The 21,438-nt window shown below is 35.9% G+C and overlaps 2 protein-coding genes and 1 long non-coding RNA gene across 3 annotated transcripts; all 3 read right to left on the reverse strand.

The window, feature by feature from the left end:
- Positions 1-4,649: 4,649 nt before the first annotated feature.
- Positions 4,650-5,538, reverse strand: LOC133819035 (uncharacterized). The gene is made up of 3 exons (XR_009886250.1): positions 5,456-5,538; positions 5,292-5,374; positions 4,650-4,958 (listed from the first exon to the last, which is right to left on the reverse strand). It is a non-coding gene; the product is annotated as an uncharacterized LOC133819035 (long non-coding RNA).
- A 242-nt stretch (positions 5,539-5,780) lies between these two features.
- Positions 5,781-9,770, reverse strand: LOC133815241 (7-dehydrocholesterol reductase-like). Its single transcript, XM_062248098.1, has 9 exons — positions 9,760-9,770; positions 9,241-9,312; positions 8,674-8,776; positions 8,510-8,575; positions 7,841-7,954; positions 7,228-7,354; positions 6,610-6,710; positions 5,986-6,111; positions 5,781-5,882 (listed from the first exon to the last, which is right to left on the reverse strand). The coding sequence occupies exons 1-9, from the start codon at positions 9,768-9,770 to the stop codon at positions 5,781-5,783; spliced, it is 822 nt and encodes a 273-aa protein (XP_062104082.1).
- Positions 9,771-10,062: 292 nt separating this feature from the next.
- Positions 10,063-18,753, reverse strand: LOC133815243 (conserved oligomeric Golgi complex subunit 3-like). The gene is made up of 5 exons (XM_062248099.1): positions 18,636-18,753; positions 18,561-18,568; positions 11,436-11,543; positions 11,221-11,337; positions 10,063-10,131 (listed from the first exon to the last, which is right to left on the reverse strand). The coding sequence occupies exons 1-5, from the start codon at positions 18,751-18,753 to the stop codon at positions 10,063-10,065; spliced, it is 420 nt and encodes a 139-aa protein (XP_062104083.1).
- Between the last annotated feature and the right edge of the window lie 2,685 nt (positions 18,754-21,438).

The following is a 21,438-nucleotide window of genomic DNA, read 5'->3' on the forward strand; positions in this document are numbered from 1 at the left end:
AATGTTCAAAGCTAAAAGAGGTAATAAATTGTAAGTAAATATTTATTGATATTTATTTAAGATATGTTTATTTTTGAATTAATACAAAGAAAATTTCTAGATATTTCCATACAACATTCAAAGTAAAGTCACTTAAAGACTTGTTTGATCTGATCAAAAGGAAATCTAAACTCAAATTTGGAATTCAAGTAAATTGCATGTGAACTTGGAATTCAAACCGAACTCACATACAACTAGAATGCTGAGCAAAATTAGTATTTTAAAAATGGAATATAATCATATTAGATAAGATTAAATAGATAGTGAGTGATCATTATCGTCTTTATTATTTCTATAATTTTAACACTCGTTATACTCTGTACATCTTTGATTATACAACATCAAAGACTTAAAAGTTGGGATTCACAAGTGGTTATGTGAATAAATTGAAAATTTTCCCTGAAGTCATTTAGTAAAACAATTTAATAATTATAAAAGATTACAAAAGTTTTTGTATCTCTTAAATGCTACTTTAATGAAACATGATTATTATAATCACTATAATTTTCTAATTAAATTGTACTTGAAATAATGACTGTAAGTCAAGTAAGCAAGTTATTGATAGTTAACAATGATAAAACTAAATGAATATCACAAATTATTTAAAGCATTATTGTAGTGGGAGCGTTAGTTAGTAAGTACTTTGTTACAAATATAAAGTTTAGTTGGTGTGTGTAACACAATCTAACTATATTTCATTCACATACTAGTATGTAATGAAATTTATTTTACAAAAAACAATTGTTGAAACACCATGAACCTAGAAATGGAATTTGGAATTCTACGACATCTGGATTCTTGAACATCCAACTAAAGTTCACTAAACTTCAGTTTGAAACCGGATATTCAAGATGAAGATGAGAATAGAGGAAAGTATGGACTTTTCAAAGTAATGTTAATAGCCTAAGGCTATAAACAGAGAGAAAAATTTATTACTCGAATAAATACCTTCTACTGTAACCATGCTTAAATCGTTTTACATTCTCTTATCCATTGCTTTATGCATGGATTATGAGATTATTTACATTGATTTCAAATTAGTCTTTACAAAATGGCTGACGTGAAAAAATTGTTTGAAGATCTCGACCAGAAAGATTCTATTGTGATTGTTATTCTTAATATTGATAACATTCTGATCATTGGGAATGATGTAGAGAAATTATCAAGAGAAAATAAATGGTTAGCTGAACTCTTCTAAATATTAGATTTAGAAAAGCCAAGAATTTTCTATACATTCAAATCTATAGAGATTGAAAGAATATTCTTCTGGCACTGTCTCAAGCGACTTGTATAGATAAGAAGCTTAAATACTATAGTTTACAAAAATCCAAGAAAGGATTTTTGCCTTCCCGATCAGGAGGATGTATTATCTAAATAATAATGTCCATTTATTCTTTGACTAGAAAAGGAGGACATGAGACAATATTCCTACAACTCAGTGATAGACTGTTTAATGTATAGAATGTTATGTTTTCGAATTGATATTTGTTAAACGGTGGGAATAGTCAGCATTTATCAATTCAATGATGGATTGAGTCATTGTATAAATACAAGGACTTAATTTTTTTTTAGTATCTTGAATATAATAGAGATTATATGTTTGTGTATTTAGGGAGTGACCTAAAATCCCAAAGGATAAAACTGATTTTAAACAAAATAGAAATCTTCAAAGATTGATATCAGAATCAGTTTCCATAACTGTGGAGGAGACACATTAATTTGGAAATGCATTGGACATTTCAAATTTGTATTTTTCACCATAGAAGTTGAAATGTAACAGCTACAAAGCAGTTAAATAGGTTATTTGATTTAGTTGAATTCTTTGCCATTCTAGAAAGGGTTTCAGACTAGAATAAACTACTAGTATCTCATTGCAAAAGCAATGGAGATACAACTATTCTAGAAGAACTATAAATCATGAGAGGGTATAGAACATGAAATAAAGAATCATTTAATTCAAGACAATTTTACATAATTGATGTAATGATCTAGAAGATAGCTTCAAAACAGTTTCTTACAAAATTGTTAACAAAGACTCTGTGAGACAAATTCGTTCAGGATAATGCGATTGACATATTGAGGGAGATGCCTCAATTTACTTTAGGGCAAGTGGGAGATTGTTGGGAATAGTGCCCTTAAAGTAATTGTAGTTGACAAATGTTTTAAATGAAATAAATAATTGAATTGAATTATTATATATATAGACTATGTATGATATTATGTTGATAATATTAAGCAAATATCTGAAAATTCCAAAGTTTATCTATGTGGTCTTAATCTCATATTGGTAAGAGAGGATCGAGATTAAGATAATAGACTTGAAACAGTTTGCAGTAAAATAAAGTTATGGAATCTTTATATTAATTACAGCTAGTACGATTCGCTAGTATTATGAATACATGTGGCCTAGATTTGGGTTACTAGTGTAGTAGGATACTTTAGTGAATGTACTTTATATATAGTGATATATACAGCTGGACCAGAAGTGATTTGTTAATATTTGTTTAAGCACCATTTAATTTTGATCAAACACATCAAATGATGATCATATACATGATAATCTTAATCCCGAGGTTACTATGAACTCATATATATGTCATCTGATCCTTTGATTTATGCGTTAAGGTTTGTCATAATGATCAGGCTAAGAACAATTGTTTTGGGGGCTCAATGATATATGTAACGAGCCAAAATTACTAATAAGGCTTAAGGGCCTTGATTAGTGTGCCCGGAGGGCATAATTGGTATTTATGTGAATATATGATTAAATGCATGATTATGTGGCATGCATGACTATATGAGTATATGGATATGATTAGATGAATGTTTATGAGTATTAAATATGCATGTGGGCCCTGTCTTGTTCATAAGGGATTGTTTGTAATTTTGGCCCGTTGAGGGCATAAATGTAGTTGTTTGTGATAAATTGCTGAGACCACATTATTATGTGGATATATTTGTAGCTTGTGACTCGAGGCGATCCTAGTGAGCAGTTTAGCGAAAAAGTCATGGTGGGGATTTATACCTGGCTCAGGGGAGCTTGTGGGTATTTATGGGAATTTGGGAAATATTTTGGAGGCTATTTGATATTGATGAAAATAATTGGTGATTAGTTAGGTTTCGGGAAGTAAGCGGTAATTATTAGGGACACTCGAGGAATTAGCAGGAATTGGGAACAAATGACCAAAATACCCTTAGAATGTTTAAAGGCTTAGGTTTTAATGGGAGGGTAAAATGGTCATTTGACTTAAAAAGGGATAAGTATTAATCTGCCTTTATACACTTAATGGAAGCTGTAGAATGAGTTAGAAGTTAAAGGAAATAAAAGGAAGAAAGAAGGAAGGAAGGAAAAATAGAGTACATGATCTCTCTCTTTCTTTCTCTCGAATGGTGGTCTTCCTCACCATTTCTTGTGGAATTTGAAGCTGTAAATTCAGAGGGAGTCTAGGATAAGTCTTGGAGCCTTGATCCTTGAAGTAACTGAAGTGGGTTGGCTGGAATTAGCTATCAAATTAAGGTAAAGCCTAAAGAGTTTGGTATGAAGTTTCTGACTTTGATGAGTTGCTTTTGAATTTGAGTTTTTGGATGGGACTTTTAGGATTTGAGCTTAGGGAATTGAGGAGCTAAGGACTGGAAGGGCACTAAGGGAAACCTAGGATTGGACTCCCCATTAAAGGTTTTTCTGGGCTTTTCTGGTTTTTCTGTTGAGTTTTTGAGCTTCAAGCTCAAACATAGTTTTCTTTGTTTAATGGTGCATGTGGCTAAGTTTTATGTTATTGGGATATGTGGGGTGAGATGTAGATGATGGTAGGCTCAATTTGGTGCGTGGTTGAGGTTTGGAGGGGTTTTAGGGAGTTTTGGCTTGAGGAAATTCGAAGAAGAAAAATCAGTGTGCTGGAGGTGGTGTAACTAGCACTGTAGCGCTAGCCTTAAGGTGCTACAGTGCTAGGGTTAGGTTTTCTGGGGGCTTTTGGCTCTGCTTGTAGCGCTGTAGCGCCCACCCTATGGCCACTACAAGAAAAAACAGTATTCATAACACTTAAAAAGTGCTATCTGGGACTATTGATAGCACTTCTGAAAATGCTAACGTAGCCCATGTTATTAAAAGTCCAGTCTTTTCTATAACATTTTTTTAATGTTATGTTCGGTGTTATCTTAAACTATTCAATAACACATTTTTAAGTGCTATAATATTCAAATAATAACATTTAGATAGAGCTTTTTATTATAAATTTGAAGTTTAATCTTGTATTTTTTTCATAACACTTTTCAACTGTTACATTTGATTATTTTGATAACATTTTTAGTTTGTTATATTATATAAACCATAACGATTTTTTACGCTTATAATATGCTTTTAAATCATAACATATAGTAATAAAATTTTAAATTTTATTTTGATAAGTATACTTATATGGTTTTTTTTAATTAAAAGATTTTCATTATTGTATTTTGATAAAAAAAAATTCAAAATTAATCATAAAATGTAATTCTCAATAGATTGATAAACCATAAGTATTACATTAAACAATAACTAATTCAAACCATAAATGTGTCTACTTCATGAGATATTAGTTCTAACTTAAGTTTGAAAGCATAACATAATAAAGTTTTATAATCTTGAACAATTTTTACTTCAAAAATGAAAAATAGAAACAAAACTTTATAGTAATTTTCCTAAACAAGAAAAGTTTTTGGTCATTGAAGATGAGAGAAATACAACATCCATAAAGTTGACCATTACAAAAACAACAATAACAACAACATGATACCAGCCTGCCATCATTTAATTTGGAAAGGCTGAATATACATGCCATTCTCAACATAGAACAAACACTTGTGCAACATTTTCTCAGTAAATTCCGGGGATGACCCTGTACTGAACCTTCTCGCAGTACGATTTCCAGTATTTTCCATACCTACAATAACAATCACATGTCAAGATTTTATGCCTTTATCTGTATGAAAACGCGCAAACCATTATTCATTTCGTCTACTTATTTATTTTTCTCTACACTGGCATCGGTTTGTAAATTGTCTACACCTGTTGGACCAGAAACCACTAACATGATCAGAGTTTCTCTCTCCCATACAAGCAAATAAACTAGTAGCACTCGTAAGGTAAGTTTTAACTAATGAATTACCTCAACTTCGGGATCTATTTGAAAAACTAAATTTGGAAGGTTTACCTTTGCAATTTTTAAGGGACATATAATTTTTCATAAACAAATGATGAGATTGTGTTTGCTTACTTGGATCGGCACCGATCATCATCCCTTTTCGCCCGGTCGAGGAGAAGGATTGTAAGAAAAACCACATAAAAGTAGGGTAAAGCCTGCAGGACAAAAGTGATTCAATTCAAACACAACTTCTAACAACATAAACAAATCTAAACTCCAGAAGGAAAATTACTTACGTGGTTAAAAAGAGCTGGAACAGTCCAGAAAAATGCAGCTAATATTTCTGGGACATAGTGGAAATGTCGAGTTAATCCCCACCTGCGTGAACCAGAGAACTTTGTTTTTAGAATTTTAGCATTTGACAAATTAGGACAATGGCTCATAGAAATAGAAGAAGAAAGCACCCTCTATCAGAAAACCAAACCATCCACATGGTTAGAATGCTCATTTTATATACATAGTGTACCCATTTCAAGGTTTCCAACATCCTGTTGGAGCAAGTAGGCCAACAACAGCATGCTTACCCCCCGCATTCATAACCAAGAAGAAAAAAAAATCCAGTTAGTTCATATTTACATGGCAGAGCCTGAAAACATACCATCCTGAAGTTAAAAGAATGCTTCTTTTTGTTTCCCCAGTTGTGGTAGTGTAAGTGGCAGTTATCTGTGAAACAGAAAGGGAAGAATTATGCAAGATTTAGCAGCAGATATACAGAAAATTGTATGTATAATGAGAACCAAATAACGAGTTTCAGAGAACCATATACCTTTGATGGAGCTTTACCCCAAACCAAAACTTTGCCATTTGTTCTGCGAAACTCTTGCCTTTGCCTATCATAGTCGTAGTTGATGTATATGCAAAGAATGCCTGCTACTAGGATGTAGAGTGCCAACTGTGACAAAGCAAAGTAGACAACTAAAATTAAGAATTAATTTAACAGGGACAATGGGGAAATAGGACAGAAAAGAAAGTATGGTTGGTTGCAAAAAAAATCAAGTCTACGCTCATCTCATGGGCTTGGCAGCTTACAAACAAAGTTACAAGCATTCAACTTTTGCATTTGGCTGGTAGAATAGATTTGCAGCTTCTAACTCAAATCTAGAATCAAATTGCCAATATACAGCTTTTACAAGCTAATAATAATATTACTGGTGTATACCAAGGGGAGTTAGCTCAAATGGAAAGACATGTGGTTTGTTTCCATAAGGTCTAAAGTTTGAATCCCACCAAGGTATCTACATAGCCATTGCTATAGTTTCCTACTCTCAAGTAATGCAGAAAAGTGTTCACATTTTGAAAAGGTTGAAAAACATTTTGGAACTGTTCCTGAACGAAAGTAGTAATATTACATTTTATTGACCAAATAAACTTAGAATAGAAAACTTTATACCTGAGTTCCAAGGTGTACAGGATGATTGACCAGGTACATGCCAGGAGAAGTATATATAGAAGGCACCCATACAAGGCATCCCCAGAAAATATAAAAACCAGCTGTCAAAATGATAGGTACAATGATCCAAATGAGAGAAAGTATGAACAAACCAAAAGAACGGGAAAGAAGCAATAGATAAATTCAGCACTACAAGAACATTTTTTTAATAATTATTTGGTCTCTTCTAATCACAGTGAAAAATTAGGTAGTAGAAACAATTTATCTGCTAAAATTAAGGCCAAGAATTTGCAACGTCATGGTAGCCAATCCAAGTAATTGGGATCAAATACAGCAATAGATGGAAAAGGTTAAAGGGGAAGTAACTATAATCTTCGAATGGTAACGAAAGTAAGAGACTTTAATGATGATGACTTCATAGAAGACGAGTTATCTTATTTCTATCTCACTTAATTCATAAATATAAGTTATGCTTAGTATGCATTCAAAAAAATAATAAGACATCTAAATTTGTACATGTTCCAAAATATCAAACCATCCAGAAGATTATTGCCAAAATGATGTTTAATAAAATAATGGATAACAAGGATGGAAAGTTAAAATAAAAGGATGTAGAACCTCGATCATGTGCAATATCCATTGTGCTCCAGTATCCAGCTTCCCACCAAAAAAACTTAGTAACATACACCAGCATCAATATGGTATTAACAAGCATTGAATCAGCCACTTTGCCGTTCACTTCATACTGGTAAAAAGAAAAAAGATAGACGTTAAATACTAGCAAAAGAGCTAAAGAGTGTGTCCACAAAGCAATCTGTTGTAGAAGTGTAAAACAGGAAGGTCGGGTCTGATTTAGAGGTAAGAAATAACCACCAGGGCAGCTGCACGGGCACACAGTAAAGTAAGATTAAGTGTTCTTTTTGTTCAAATGAATTATACAGAGAAACAATCCTTGAACAAGAGGGAAAATGATTGGCCGCTGGAAATGGATTGTAGAGATTTTGTGGCAAAGCAACTCAGATTCGTTAATAAAATTTTAACAGTCTAAGTTCACACAATCAAATGGCTACACTGCTGCCACATATTTCAAATTGTAAGCGAGCCAAGTTTCAAACCTAAAATGCAATTCATATTGCAACTGGCACATCAACCAACACCATGGACATAAACAAAGTGATGCTGAATTACTGACATAATTAGGCATAATTCACAACTATCCCATAGACGCTACCTGCTTTATGCAATAAGTTACAGCTAGAACTGCCCAAGACATCATTCCAAATCTGCAATTTGTAAAAACTTTAATGTCGAAGTTTTTACCAATGCGAGGATAGAGTTCCATACCCTGCAAAAAGACAATCGAAATTCGAAAGGATATTCAAAAGTTATGGTTTGGGAAAATTTCAATAATGACCGCATACACTTAGTAACCCAGCAGAGTTTAAGCTGCTACAAAGCACATACTCTCTAGCAAAATTGAAATAGTAAAAATGACAACAACAAAAAACTAACAGAAACAAGTAACAACCACCACCACCAAAAATCCACTCAAAGTCCTTTTGACAGTTGACAAGTGGTGCCAAGACTTGTGCTAATTTTATTATTATGATTATTTAAATTAAAAAACTAGATAAATAAAAAAGAAGAAGATTTCAAGCAGAGAACTATTGTGATTTCTAATAGTATTTACATGTGATAGCACAAAGCCCTTGAATAAGACTTAAGAACAACTGATAGGTGAATTATCCTTACAAAGAATGTCACACTCCAAAAACCTAGTCGACAATCCTAAATTTACATGTACCTTCACAACCTTATCTCATTACAGTTTTTTTCTAATTTACCACATCCCAAATTTAATAAACAAGAAAAGCAGAAATCCCAGAAGAATCACACTTACCCAATAGAAATCAATTATGATGTTCCCAGACGAGCCAGAATCAGTGGAAGACGGTGCCACATGGCCCTTAAAACAGAAAGAAAGAGTCTCAAAAATGTATCTCTAAGTTCATATTTGTGAAAGGGGAACAACAATTGTATTACATAACAATTCAAAATCCTTACTTTTATGTATAATAAAATGCAAAAAACCAAGCTTCCGAAAATAAGGGCAGAATATATTTCTCCCAAATGATCATAAACAGTTGAAGGATTGAATATGCCAAACCTGAAGACAGCCAAAAAAAAGTACCAAGATATAATATAGCACATTGCTTATATCAATCCCAAACTGAACAATATAAGCATCTAACTTTCAAAACAGTAATTAACCGGCAGCACTGTCCTTTAACTTAAAACAAAGAAATATTTCACTTGGAACATTATGAAATTTCAGAATATCTCATCAGCTAATAAAATCCAACATTTCACAAAGAATTTGTAAATAAGAGTAAAACAGACAAATTAATTAATAACATTGTAATGAATAATGATGCACATTAATCATAGTGAATTAGTGATCACTGCAATAATTCAGAAGGTGAAGTCTGAAAAACAAAATAAGATGAATAAAACCTAAGACATCGGTTTTAAATGAAAAAGATGCTACACAACTGAGTAATACTATAATAACTTCAGGCTCTAAAAGCTATTTCAACTTGACTGGTAAGCCATCATGGAAAAGTTTCTTACCACCAAAGGCCAAAATAGGTGGTCAGTGTCACAAAATACGCTAGCATTCCATTAGCCTGTAAAGGGCATGAACTAAAGAGTCAGATGCTTTGATTGAAGAGCTCAAGAGTGAGAGAAAAAACTTACTTGAAGATGTCACTAAGTTATCATCAGAAAGAGAAAACTTGTTGGGATTGGTTGAGGGGTTGAGTGACAAGATTAGTGAGATCTCCAGTTCAAACAAACAACTAATGGATCTGTTACAGACAACAATGCCCTCTACTGAGGATGAACACTCTAGCTATCTGAGTGAGAATGTGAATAGTCCCATTGCAGTGAAGAAACTTGAAGCAAATTTTGACATATGATCCCCATTTAGAGAAATCAACAACTAGAAATATCTATCTTGCTCATGGATAAAGGAATGTTGCTAATCTTGTAGTGTAGTAAAAGTATGGATTCTTGTAATTTCTTCTTTCCCACTACTTTAGCTAGCTTGTGTGTGACTGCCTCATGCTAGTGCAAGTTTTTTGTTCTTACCACAAATGCATCTTGGTCTATGATTCAGTGCATGTATTTTTTCAAAAAAAAAATACTAAAATTTTAATAGAGTTTTGGGTTATTTGGATCAGTTTATTACCGTCATACTTAGTTTGCTCTGGTAATTGTATTATTGAAAATCTCCTTTGGCTGAACAAATAACTCTTCCTCCGGCATGTACTAAATTTCCCTGTATCAATCGTATGTTAAGAACACTAAAATTAAACAGCAAGCATAAAATGTATATTTATATATATGTAATAATAGCCTTTATAAATTATAAAGTATATTACCATACAATATTCAAACAACTAGCTTAGTGACAGACATGATGAATTCCTCACAAGTGGCCTTCAGACTTTTCTCCAGTTCCTGCAAGAAAAAGTGTTACTGACAACTCGATAAATGTTGCAAAAACAAAAAGTGTACTGGAACTCTTCTCCACCCACTCCCCCAAATATCCCATCCATCACTTATTAGAGAAAACAGAGCACAGCAATTATATGCTGCAAAGAATAGTAGAAGAAAATTTAAACTGAAGAAAGACTAGAGCCCACAGGTTATCTTGATGAACTTAGAAGAAACCTAGATGTCATAGAAATACTTAAAAACACTCAATTTCCCAGGATTTGCAGATCTCCATATAGTAGAATACCTGAGAAAATTCTTGATCATGAGTGAGTATTCTATAATAGTTGATTGAAAACTTGAACAGAATTTTATCTGATTTTTCTTTTTATACTACGGGATTAGAACCCTTTCACTCACACACTCAACCACTTAAGCTAGACTTAAGTAACAGATTTTTATCTGATATGTCTATTGGAAAACGATTGTAGTCGGATCATATGGCTTGGGGACCTGAACTACCGGATTTCCTTGAGCTACTCTGACACCCGGAAACTTCTAGAGGTCAAAAACTGGGATGCTCTCTTTGACAGTGATCAGGTATTTTGCATTAATGACTAAGAAACTTAATCGATTTTCTTTTTCCCAAACAATTTGATGGCACAGTTTCATTATTAAAAAAGAAAAAGAAAAAGAAGCTATTGAATTTGTTTGGTGTATTGAGTTGAGTAATTTCAGTTTAAACCAAATATACTTACAGATTCAATACTACTCGATGAATAACTAGGGGCTTGAAATTGTAAACACTTGAACTTTCAGGCATTTCAAAATGGTTCAACTCTATTGTCATAAACTTCCATGCACTAGTCTATGTATCTCATAGATTTCTCTCATGTAATTTGTTCATCTCCACAAGGTTATCATTTATTCTTCCCTTAAAGCATCAAAGCTGATATCATCGGCAAAAAAATATTCAAGAGCTTGCTGAACTAAGAACTAAACAGAGTTCTAAAGAAATTTAAGAATTTAAAAAAAATTATATACTTGTATGTATATACGTATTACACACTAAAAAATAATAACAGCATAAATAGTTGCAAGTGAATCACAAACCTTCTTAGCATCTATTTGACTTTCCAAAACTCTGGGTGATAAGGTCCTCGCCAGGGAAGAAGATCTAGACCAATCAAATAGAGAGGCTTGACCTCTAAGTAGCCGTCTTAAATGATCCTGGAAATACAGTTCAACAACAATTGAGACCTTCCTTCCATTATATGAAATTTTTAGTTAAGAATAGCAGCAAAAGGTTTAGCTCTGGAGGAACTAACCAGCAAATGAGAGAAGTCAAGTTCCTTGTGTGTCACTGAAAACTCAATATCGAAAGGTGCAATCTGGGGATGGGCAAAAAAATTTTTTGAAGAATGAGATAAGAAAATCTGCAAGCAGAATCAGACAGGCCAATCTTTTATATAAGAAAGACTTAAGAAGTACCTAATTACAAGTTTGTTAGTCAGAAATAATGAGTTTTACTCTCACTTTAGAAATGGAAAGCTCCAGTTTTTTTTTTTAAATGAACTTTATAAGAAAATCTAACAACGATTGACTAATAGCAGAGCAATACCAGCCACGATCGGAAGAGAGTGAAAGAGACTCCTCGTCGCTGAGGCGATCGGTGAACACAACAACTGTCCAGACGGAGAGGCAGAGAGACGCGACTCTGGAAAGTTGTCTTCGTGAGGCAGAGACTTCGGTGAGGGCGGAGAGACTTCGTGAGGGCGGAGGCAGAGATGAGTTGAGGGCGGTGAGGGCGGAGACACTTCGGTGAGGGCGGAGAGACTTCGTGAGTGAGAGATTGAGGCTGAGAGAAAGGCTTGAGAAAATCTGAGAGAAAGGGAATTTTGGCATAAATTCATTTTGCCGCCTGGGATTTTAGTCATATGGCGCCAAAAATTTTAATCCCCACTATTCATCACTATTCATCAGTTCCGTGTTAATTTTAATCCCCCATTAATAATAGCATTTTTAAAAATATGCTATTCTTTAATGTAATATATACTCAATATTGTTGTAGTGCACTGTAGTGCTACCCTGCCTTTAGGAGTAGATTTGTGGGTATTTTCTTAGGGTTTTTTCCCAAGGGCTCGAGGTTTGATTCCACCACCCCGTTTGGTGGAATTAGGGCTTCCCGAGGGCTCGGGATTGGTCCCGAGGTTAGGTTACGAAATTGAAGTTTAATGATGGTTCTAATTTATGGTTGTGACTAGGTGTATGCTAGGGCTCGGACGGGATCGCACTTGAAGGTCAATTTCACTAATTAAAGCTATCGGAATCTAAGGTAAGAAAACTGTACCTGGTTATGTGGTTATGTTGGGACTAAGAGTTCCCTATACTCGTATGTGATATCCTATGATGGTATTATGCCATGGGGGCATGAGATAAACGACCTAAGAGTGCCGGTATCAATATTTGCGCACAGGACGCGGCTCGGCCACTGGTAGGTGAGGTTAATCAAATAATCACTGAGCTTGGCCTAAGCGAGCCAGAGTCAGTGTGTTGAACACTGAGCTCAGCCTAGGTGAGCCAAAGGTGGTGACTTATTTAGAGGGTGCAGCCTAAGGGCGTCGACCCTAGATTTTGTGTGTTATGTTAATTGATGTTAATCTGATGATTATGACATGTTTAGTACCTGGATGGTTAATTGTGTGTTTATTGATTGATATCATTGTTTATGTGAACGATGTGATCTATTGGGTGTTTGATTAATGATCTGTGAATTGCCTGATTACTATTGTTGATTATGCTATGCATTATAGTTTTCTTGATGGGCCTCAGCTCACAGGTGCTTCGTGGTGCAGGTAAAGGCAAGGGTTTGGTGGTTCAGCCATGAGTTGGAGAGCTCTGGGGGCGAGGTGTACATTGTCAGCTAGGAATAAGATATAATCAAAAGGGTAAAACGGTAATTTTATTCCCTTTTAATTATGAACCATTAAGAGAGGATTAACGTTGAATAATTTAATAAAGTACTCTTGAAATAATTTAATAAAGTACTATGTAAATATACAATTATATGATAATTGAAGTTGAATAATTAATTTGGAATTAATTATTAAATTTTGAAAATATGTATATTAATTTAAATATATATTAATAAATTAATTAATTTTTGAAATTAATTAATTTATTTGAGTGGGAATAAAATTGGTAAGTCAAAATAGTTTTTGATTTATTGAATTTTAAAAAAATGATTATAATGATGATCATAAATTTGAATTTTGAATTGTGAATTTAAAATTCAAATTTTGAAATATGGTTGTGATTTTTTCCTTTAAAAGATAATATCATATTTTGTGGAATGATTGATTTTAATTAAATAAATAAATAAAAAGAAAAATACAATATCCCCGAAAAGGAATATTGTTATACATGCATGCACAGTCCAGGTACTGTGCCATGCGTGTAGTAGTGTACTGATAAAGTATCAATATTTTTTTTTTATTAATTAATAATTTAAAAATATATTTTTTCAAATTTGGTAAGTTAGATATTTACCCAAATCAATTCCTATCATCATTACGATATTATTAATATATTACTATTATTTTTAGGAATAATAAGGAAATATATAATCTTTATATATATATATATATATTGTGTGTAATAACAAGAAGAAAAATAAGAGTATGGAAATTCAGAGAAAAAGTTTCAGATTTTGTGAGACAAGAAATTGTCATCATCTTCTTCTTTTATTCTAACTCTTCTCAAGCAATGATCCAAGTTCTCATATGTTGAGATATACTTGTGATTTCTAAATTACAAACCCATGTTCTATATGTGTCCACACACATCTTGAGGTGTAGAGAACACTCAGGAATATCATGGTTTGAGTACTCAAAGCATTGGATAGGAAGATCGATATATATATATATATATATATATGAAAAGACTCAAGGTCACTTGATAGGCTTCAAGAGATAAATATTTTTGTTCTTTAATATTTGTATATGTGTTGTAGTGCCTCAGAATTTTACTTAGGTAGATAGTATTATCTTATGCTGCAGTATTTTAGTTTTCATGGATATTGGTTCAAGCTGGGAATTATTTGGAAACTCGTAGATATTGTTATGGATTTTATAATTTTAGCCTATAGTTTAGGAATATTAAATTTATCATAAGGTTTGATTAATGTATTTGGCCATAGAAATATTATTTATTATAACCTAAGGTTTAGATAGAATAATTAAGGATGCGATAGTTGTCACATGTATATTTATTAAGAATTTAAGAATTTTAGATGAATAAAATAATCAAGGATAAGCCTAGGAATTCTAGAACCATCCCTCAGATGCTAGGATCTTGTATTACTCAATCAAAGAAGTTTAAACTGCTTTGAGTGTGCTTAAAATTTGCAAAAATGTGGTTTATTAAATCAGTGTAAGCCGATATATCGCAGCTATAGGAGTTGATATATCACCTATGTTAATATGGAAAGCATGTCAACTTTGCATGAACGAAACCACAGAGCCTTAGAAAAATAGGGGAATCAATATATCGCCTATAGGGGCGATATATCGGCTCTAATAGTCATTTTTGAAACTCCGTGGAATTCAAAGCTAGAAACAGCCCTCAACAACTTCGACTTGTTCTTGAACGATTTTGACCAAGTTCTGGGCATTAGTTGAGCGAAAAATCCCATTTTTATTCATTTTAATGGGACTTAGTTTCACTCCTTGAACTCTACAAATAGGACCCTTCACTAAGCCATTTTCATCATTTTTCAAACACTTTTCAGAGCCTCCAAGCTGCTATTTTTTGTTCTTGAGAGAATTACTAGGGTTTAGGGTTAAAGCTTTCAAATCTAAGCTTTTATAAACACATGGGAAGTAAGCTATAGTGTGATTTCAGTGGTTGAGGTATAGATCGAGCTCTAGCTATCCAAGGTACTCTTAATCCTCAAATCCAATATTCTTTTATTCTTCTCATTCTTTTCTTTCAGTTCAAAACCTAACTCATTATATTGTCTTTTGGTTAAGAACTCGAATTATTTGAACATAAGGTTTTCGGTAAGTCATTATTCCAATGATTTAGATATTCTTTTCATCTTATTTTCTTTAGGAAACTTATAGTTACTAAATTTTTGTTTTTAAGAGTTTCATATCCCGTACTTGTCTCCTATATCCTGGTTTTGGTAAGGAAAAAAAGTTAGATTTTAAGTGCTACATGTTTGTATGTATGTTTTTTTTATGTGTTATAGTCACTTGAGAAATATGGTTGCTTAGATAACAAATCCCAAGATTTTTATTGTTATCATAGACTATAGTTGTGCCTAAACCTACCTCTAAAATAGTAGTTAAGGGGACTATAGTGGTTTTTGTCACATACTATGATAATGAGTTAATGGCTGTAACGCCCCACGCCACTATGGCTGCTTCCGGGAATGAATACTGGCCCTACAAACCAACACGAGTCTTTCAAACGTACTTTTCCTCACTCGCACGCTTCCTGGGAAAACTTCCCAAGAGGTCACCCATCGTGAGATTACTCTAGGTCAAGCAGGCTTAACTTTGGAGTTCTCAAGTGATGGGCTACCGAAAAGAAGATGCATCTTGTTGTTATAGGTAGTACCCATCAATCCATTTAAGATATCTTCAATTGTCTAGTCCCATACCTACGTAGTCTTAGAATCATCACACTTGACCTTCCCCAGGCAGTGTGGGGTTGCACAAATTTTACCCGCTCATTCCCCCTGCCGATCACGAGATTCTTACTGTCATAATCACCCCATTAGGGGTTTGACGTCCCCATCGGCCACACTTCCAACTGGGTCAAGGCTCTGATACCATTTGTAACACCCCACGTCACTATGGCTGCTTCCTGGAATGACGACTGACCCTACAAACCAACACGAGTCTTTCCAGCATGCTTTGTCCTCACTCGCACGCTTTCTGCGAAAAATTCCTAGGAGGTCACCCATCATGAGACTACTCCAGGTCAAGCACGCTTAACTTTAGAGTTCTCAAGTGATGGGATACCGAAAAGAAGATGCATCTTGTTGCCATAGGTAGTACCCATTAATCCATTTAAGCCCTCTTCAACTGTGTAGTCCCATACCTACATAGTCTTAGAATTATCACACTTAACCTTCCCCAGGCGATGTGGGATTGCACAACTTTCCCTGGTCTTTCCCCTACAGATCACGGGATACTGACTATTAGAATCTCGTGATCCATAGGGGGAAAGACCGAGTAAAAGTTTTGCAATCCCACACTGCCTGGGGAAGGTTAAGTGTGATGATTCTAAGACTGTGTAGGTATGGGACTACATAGTTGAAGAAATCTTAAATGGATTGATGGCTACTACCTATATCAACAAGATGCATCTTCTTTTCGGTAGCCCATCACTTGAGAACTCCAAAGTTAAGTGTGCTTAACCTGGAGTAATCTTATGATGGGTGACCTCCTGAGAAGTTTTCACAGAAAGCGTGTGAGTGAGGACAAAGCACGCTAGATGGACTTGTATTGGTTTGTAGGGCCAGTAGTCATTCTAGGAAGCAGCCATAGTGGTGTGGGGCGTTCCAAATGGTATCAGAGCCTTGACCCAGCTGGAAGTGTGGCCGACGAGGACGTCGAACCCCTAAGGGTGGGTGATTGTGACAGTCTGTATCCCATGATCCGTAGGGGAAAGACCGAGTAAAGATGTGCAATCCTACACCGCTTGGGGAATGTTAAGTGTGATGATTCTAAGACAGTGTATATATGGGACTACACAATTAAAGAGGTCTTAAATGGATTGATGGGTACTACCTATGCCAACAAGATTCATCTTCTTTTCGGTCAACCATCACTTGAGAGCTCTAAAGTTAAGCGTGCTTGACCTGTAGTAGTCTCATGATGGGTGACCTCCTAGGAAGTTTCCCAGGAAGCATGCGAGTGAGGACAAAGCACGCTGGAAAGACTCGTGTTGGTTTGCAAGGCCAGTCGTCATTCAAGGAAGCATCCATAGTGACGTGGGGTGCTACATTGACCATTAATATTGTAGTCCATTTTATTTTTTATGTTTTATGTGTTAGTAGTTTTTCCATATTGGGTGTTAGGCTCATTCCTTTTAATTTAGATTGTGCAGGTAAATGAACATGGAAAGCAGGATGGATCCAAGGTGGCCTTGGCATGTGTATTGGGGGAGGAACTAAAGGAATGAACCAATGGGATCGATCAAGGATGACGTTGATATTTTTAGTCTTTTAATTATGTGTTTATTTTTCCACACATAAAACTTTGAACATTTAAATATAGTTTTTGTTCTCTTTATTATTCTTATGTATAAACAATGGGATCTCGTACTTTTGGATTTTCTATAATAAAGTTTTGTTTTCTTATTTTATGTATGTATCCAAACAATAGTAGTATGTTGTTGACGTGGTTTTTCGCCAACAATAAATTTAGAAATCTAATAAGGATATTAGTGCTTATTTGAAAACCATGAAAAACTTATAATAACCCTTTTGTACACACACAATTTTACGTGGTTCAGTGGTTAAAATCAACCTAGTTCATGAGTCAGTATTATTGTTCTTCTCTCACAATTTCTCCAGAGTTTCAGTAATGAAAAAAGGTCGTCCCCTTCCCTGTCCATTATCCCTGATATTTATAGTGGAATTTCCTGGACATGTTTGGGTAACCACGTGAATAAACCTGGAATACATTTAATACAGATTATTCCCATTTACTTTGGGATACGATTGCATAACAGAATAGAATATACTCATGCTGTCTCGAATAATAAACGATAAATGTGTAATACAGCATGTGCATTAATGAGCGTATAAATAGCCTCCAAGTCTCTCGGGATCCTTAAGTATGCGTTCTGACCAGGTTTCCATGAGCTGACTATCTTTATCGAGCTGGTGATCAAAGATTATTCGAACCTTAGCTCGGATTAACTTCAGAGCGCCCAAATGAGGATCTGGGCACTATATGTCTTGAACTGGAGTGTTATCCTGAGAGACGGTCTGATAATAACATGTATGTCATATTTCCAAGTCCCAACTCGAGCTGTTCACATGATTACTAACCAGAGGTTTTACTTGGTTGTTTTTCCATATATTCATCTGCCAATTGTACCTCGAGTTGAGTGACTAGACTCATGCTAATTTTTAGAGTACAACATTTTCCCCTAAGCTTCTGCTTGTGCTTGATGTCATCACTTTATGACATGCACAGTAGGGGCTTTTAGGCTTCTTCCAAGTAAAATCGTGCTTGCCTACTACTTGAGTGTTGGACACGTGGTCGTCTGTAATTGGCGCTGTTTGGGTTTCGAGGACTGTGATAACTGTCCTATCAACTTTTTGCCGCCGTATCGCTCATTTAATCTTGGCTTTTGGATCTTAAGCTTTCCCAATCGGATGGCCCAAATTAATTCTCAAAGTTTACGTATAAATAGGGAGATCAGACTCGAACCTTAAAACCTTTGCATTCAAAACTTTCCATTCAGAAACAAAATTTCCCTTTTTCTCTCAAACTCTTCCCACAAACCTTCATTGGCCTTCAGACTCTCAGAAGCTTTCAAGGAGCTTCCTGTGGACGCATCGACATTCTCTTTAAATGAACGTATAAACTGTAAGTATTCCTTCATCTGGTTTGAATCTTTCATTTCTTTATATTCCAATGAGTTTTTTACTTCTAAAAACATTCTTTGCTCTATATCGTTTGGGCTACGTCTGAGTTTAAATAGGGTTTGGTTTAGGCTAAATGAACGAGACTAGGCTTGTTTAGAAATAAGGTATTCATAAAACTGGGCAAATTTTCTAGGTTTTACCAATAAATTTTTACTAGTAAATTGATTAGAATACCTGTTTGGATGTAGAAGCTAAAAGGGTTTTAGGTTTGGTTTAGGTAGCTTAAGGGTCACGGTTCCTTAAGCGGTTTTGCATTAAACTACTTTCAAACAAAAGTAGTGGTCTGACGAGTCTGACAAATGAATCCTGAAGTATCAAGGAATTTCACGAATCCAAAGCGTGTGGCCTAGGACCACGCGTTGATGTTAGGACACATCTTTAGCTCATGTAAATTTTAAATCACCAAAAGTAAACCACTTAAACCCTCGGATCATCGTACCTTTATCATTGTAGCTATAAATTGTCTTAGGTCACCACTAATATGCCGCTTTGTTGTCAGGGGAGCTAGATCATGGCCCCCTAAAAGAAAAACATCGCAAGATCCTCTGCTTAGAACCAAAATAAGGGCAAGAAGGTCGCGTCTGACTCTAAAATTCCTCATTTTGGCCCTGTGGTGGAGAGGGAACTTGTCGTGGACCCTAGCACTTACTTCGAGGCCGAGTACATAGTGTCTCAAATAATGACACAGGGGAAAGTTAACAAGATCCTGCTGATTCATGGGATTGAGATGGGAGTTTATGGCATCCTTGCTCGACCTCTGCTTGAAGGAGAGCGGAGCTGCGACGATCTCCCAGATGACTATGGGGCTTGGAGTGATGAGCACCTAAACGCAAGTGCATTCCTCCCATTGGACCAATACTTCATAGATTTCCTGAACTACTTCAAACTGGCTCCGTTTCAGCTCCCGCCAAACTCATATCAACCTTTGGTGGGGTTAAAATATTTGTGTCTGAGGCATGAGTGGGAGGTCCCCACTCCGACATATATTGTGTACTTCTCCTACCTCAAGGCCAGTCCCGACCAGAAGGGGCGAGGTGACAGATTTTAATACCTAACTTGCTTTCCCAACTAAACATCCGTTATCGACCTCCCCAACCACCCAAATGACTATAAAGATCTATTCTTTATGTCAAATGGGTTCAAAACCTACAAGCACCGATATTTCAACTGCCCTCGTAAGTCCTCTGTCTTAATTAATTCAACACGTGAAATTTTTTATCACTTTCACTCTTTTTTTTGTTTAAGTATTCTAACTGAGTTCATTCCTTGTGCAGCTATATTCGTAGGGAAAGGGCAGTCTAAGACCCTTGGGGATCAATATGAGACTTTGTATAGTCTGCCTTTGAAGGAGAAAGACTTTTGTTAGGTTGGGAACGATGCCACCATGGTGGCCTGCAACCTGATCAGCAAGGGCCAGATGCTGGCTCTCAGGACTCGAGGTCCTCTTCCTGTTATTTCTGAGCTTCCCCGTCCTCAAGAAGTCTTGCCAGCCATTGAAGATATCGAGGAGGAAGAAGACATGGCACTGCTGGTGCGCGAAAGGCGAGCTCCTAAAGATAATTAGGGTCCTAATCCAGAGCGAGCTGCGTCCGGGGTAGCAGCCGGTCCCTCCGACCAAGGTAACCCATATAGAGAGTAAGATCAGGCTGCTGCCAATTTTAGGCTAGTTTGTTTTAACCCCAACCAACTCGTTAGTCGCCATCCTACTGACCCGGACCTAAACAAAACACTCCTATAGTGTGTGGATCATTTGGTGGTACGCTATGACCATAGCTACCCCAAATGTACCATTGTGGTTGACAACATTCTCCAATTTAGGTCCTCCATTCAAGCGAAAAGATGGAGTTGTCGGATGCCTCTAGTTTAAGGGGTGCTTTTAAGGCTAGCGGGGTCGGAGCTGCTCCTGTGGTGAAAAGGGCTGGATTGTCAAAGAAACACACTCCCAAGGCTGGGGCTTCTACCGAGTCTCCATTCAAAGACAAAGGTTCCAGCCCCACTCGAGAGAAGCGAAAAAAGACTCAACCCCCAGCTCTAGTGACAACGGTCACATTTCTTCAAGCTCTGCCCTCTCTTCCTCGGCATGTACCTCCCTCAATTCCTCAAGTAATCCAAGGCGAGGCTCCCACCGTTCAGATCCCAGTTAAGCCACTCGACTTGGAAAGGATCCCCAAGGCGTTTCGTGGAACTACATACGAGATGGCAAGCTATATGGTGGGCCATGTCTATAGGGCCAATGCCAAGGATCTGAGAGCCATGGAGGAATGTACTCCTGAGGATGTCCTCGAGTCTGCTATGGGGATGAAGCTCACTGTGAGTCTTTCTCATCCTTCTAAATTTTTTTTTTCCTTTTCTCCTTAGGTTTTTTAAAAACTAATCTTGACTTGCCTTATCCTTTTACAATTTGTCCTGGCTCAACTCCACGGAATTTCTCGGGTTAAAGTTAAGGATGAGGAGGTCCAAGCCACCCTGAGTGTCGCCCAAGATAGTGAGCAGTCCGCTAAAGCCACCCTGGCTTCCTCTCAAGAGGGCGAGCGAGCTGCAAAGGAAGGCAAGCGGATGGCTAAGAACCAGGTCGTGGAGGTGAGCTGTCGCTTGGAGCAGCTGCAGGCCGAGAATGAAGAGCTCAAAAAGAAGCTTGATGAGGTCGAGGCTAAGGCCAA

This window comes from Humulus lupulus, chromosome 2 (assembly GCF_963169125.1).
Source record: "Humulus lupulus chromosome 2, drHumLupu1.1, whole genome shotgun sequence".
In the NCBI taxonomy this organism is placed as follows: Eukaryota; Viridiplantae; Streptophyta; class Magnoliopsida; order Rosales; family Cannabaceae; genus Humulus; species Humulus lupulus.

Bases quoted from the DNA above. Each gene is read 5' to 3' on its own strand.
- LOC133815241 (XM_062248098.1), bottom strand. The intron at 8,576-8,673 runs GTAAGGATTTTG...TTCTGTTTTAAG, and splicing joins GCATTTTATTATACATAAAA to GGCCATGTGGCACCGTCTTC. The intron at 6,112-6,609 runs GTATAAAGTTTT...GCTTTGTCACAG, and splicing joins CTGTACACCTTGGAACTCAG to TTGGCACTCTACATCCTAGT.
- LOC133815243 (XM_062248099.1), bottom strand. From the start codon at position 18,753: ATGAAAGATTCAAACCAGATGAAGGAATACTTACAGTTTATACGTTCA. The intron at 11,338-11,435 runs GTTAGTTCCTCC...CTGTATTTCCAG, and splicing joins TTGACTTCTCTCATTTGCTG to GATCATTTAAGACGGCTACT. The intron at 10,132-11,220 runs GTTTGTGATTCA...TTTTTCTTGCAG, and splicing joins GTCAAATAGATGCTAAGAAG to GAACTGGAGAAAAGTCTGAA.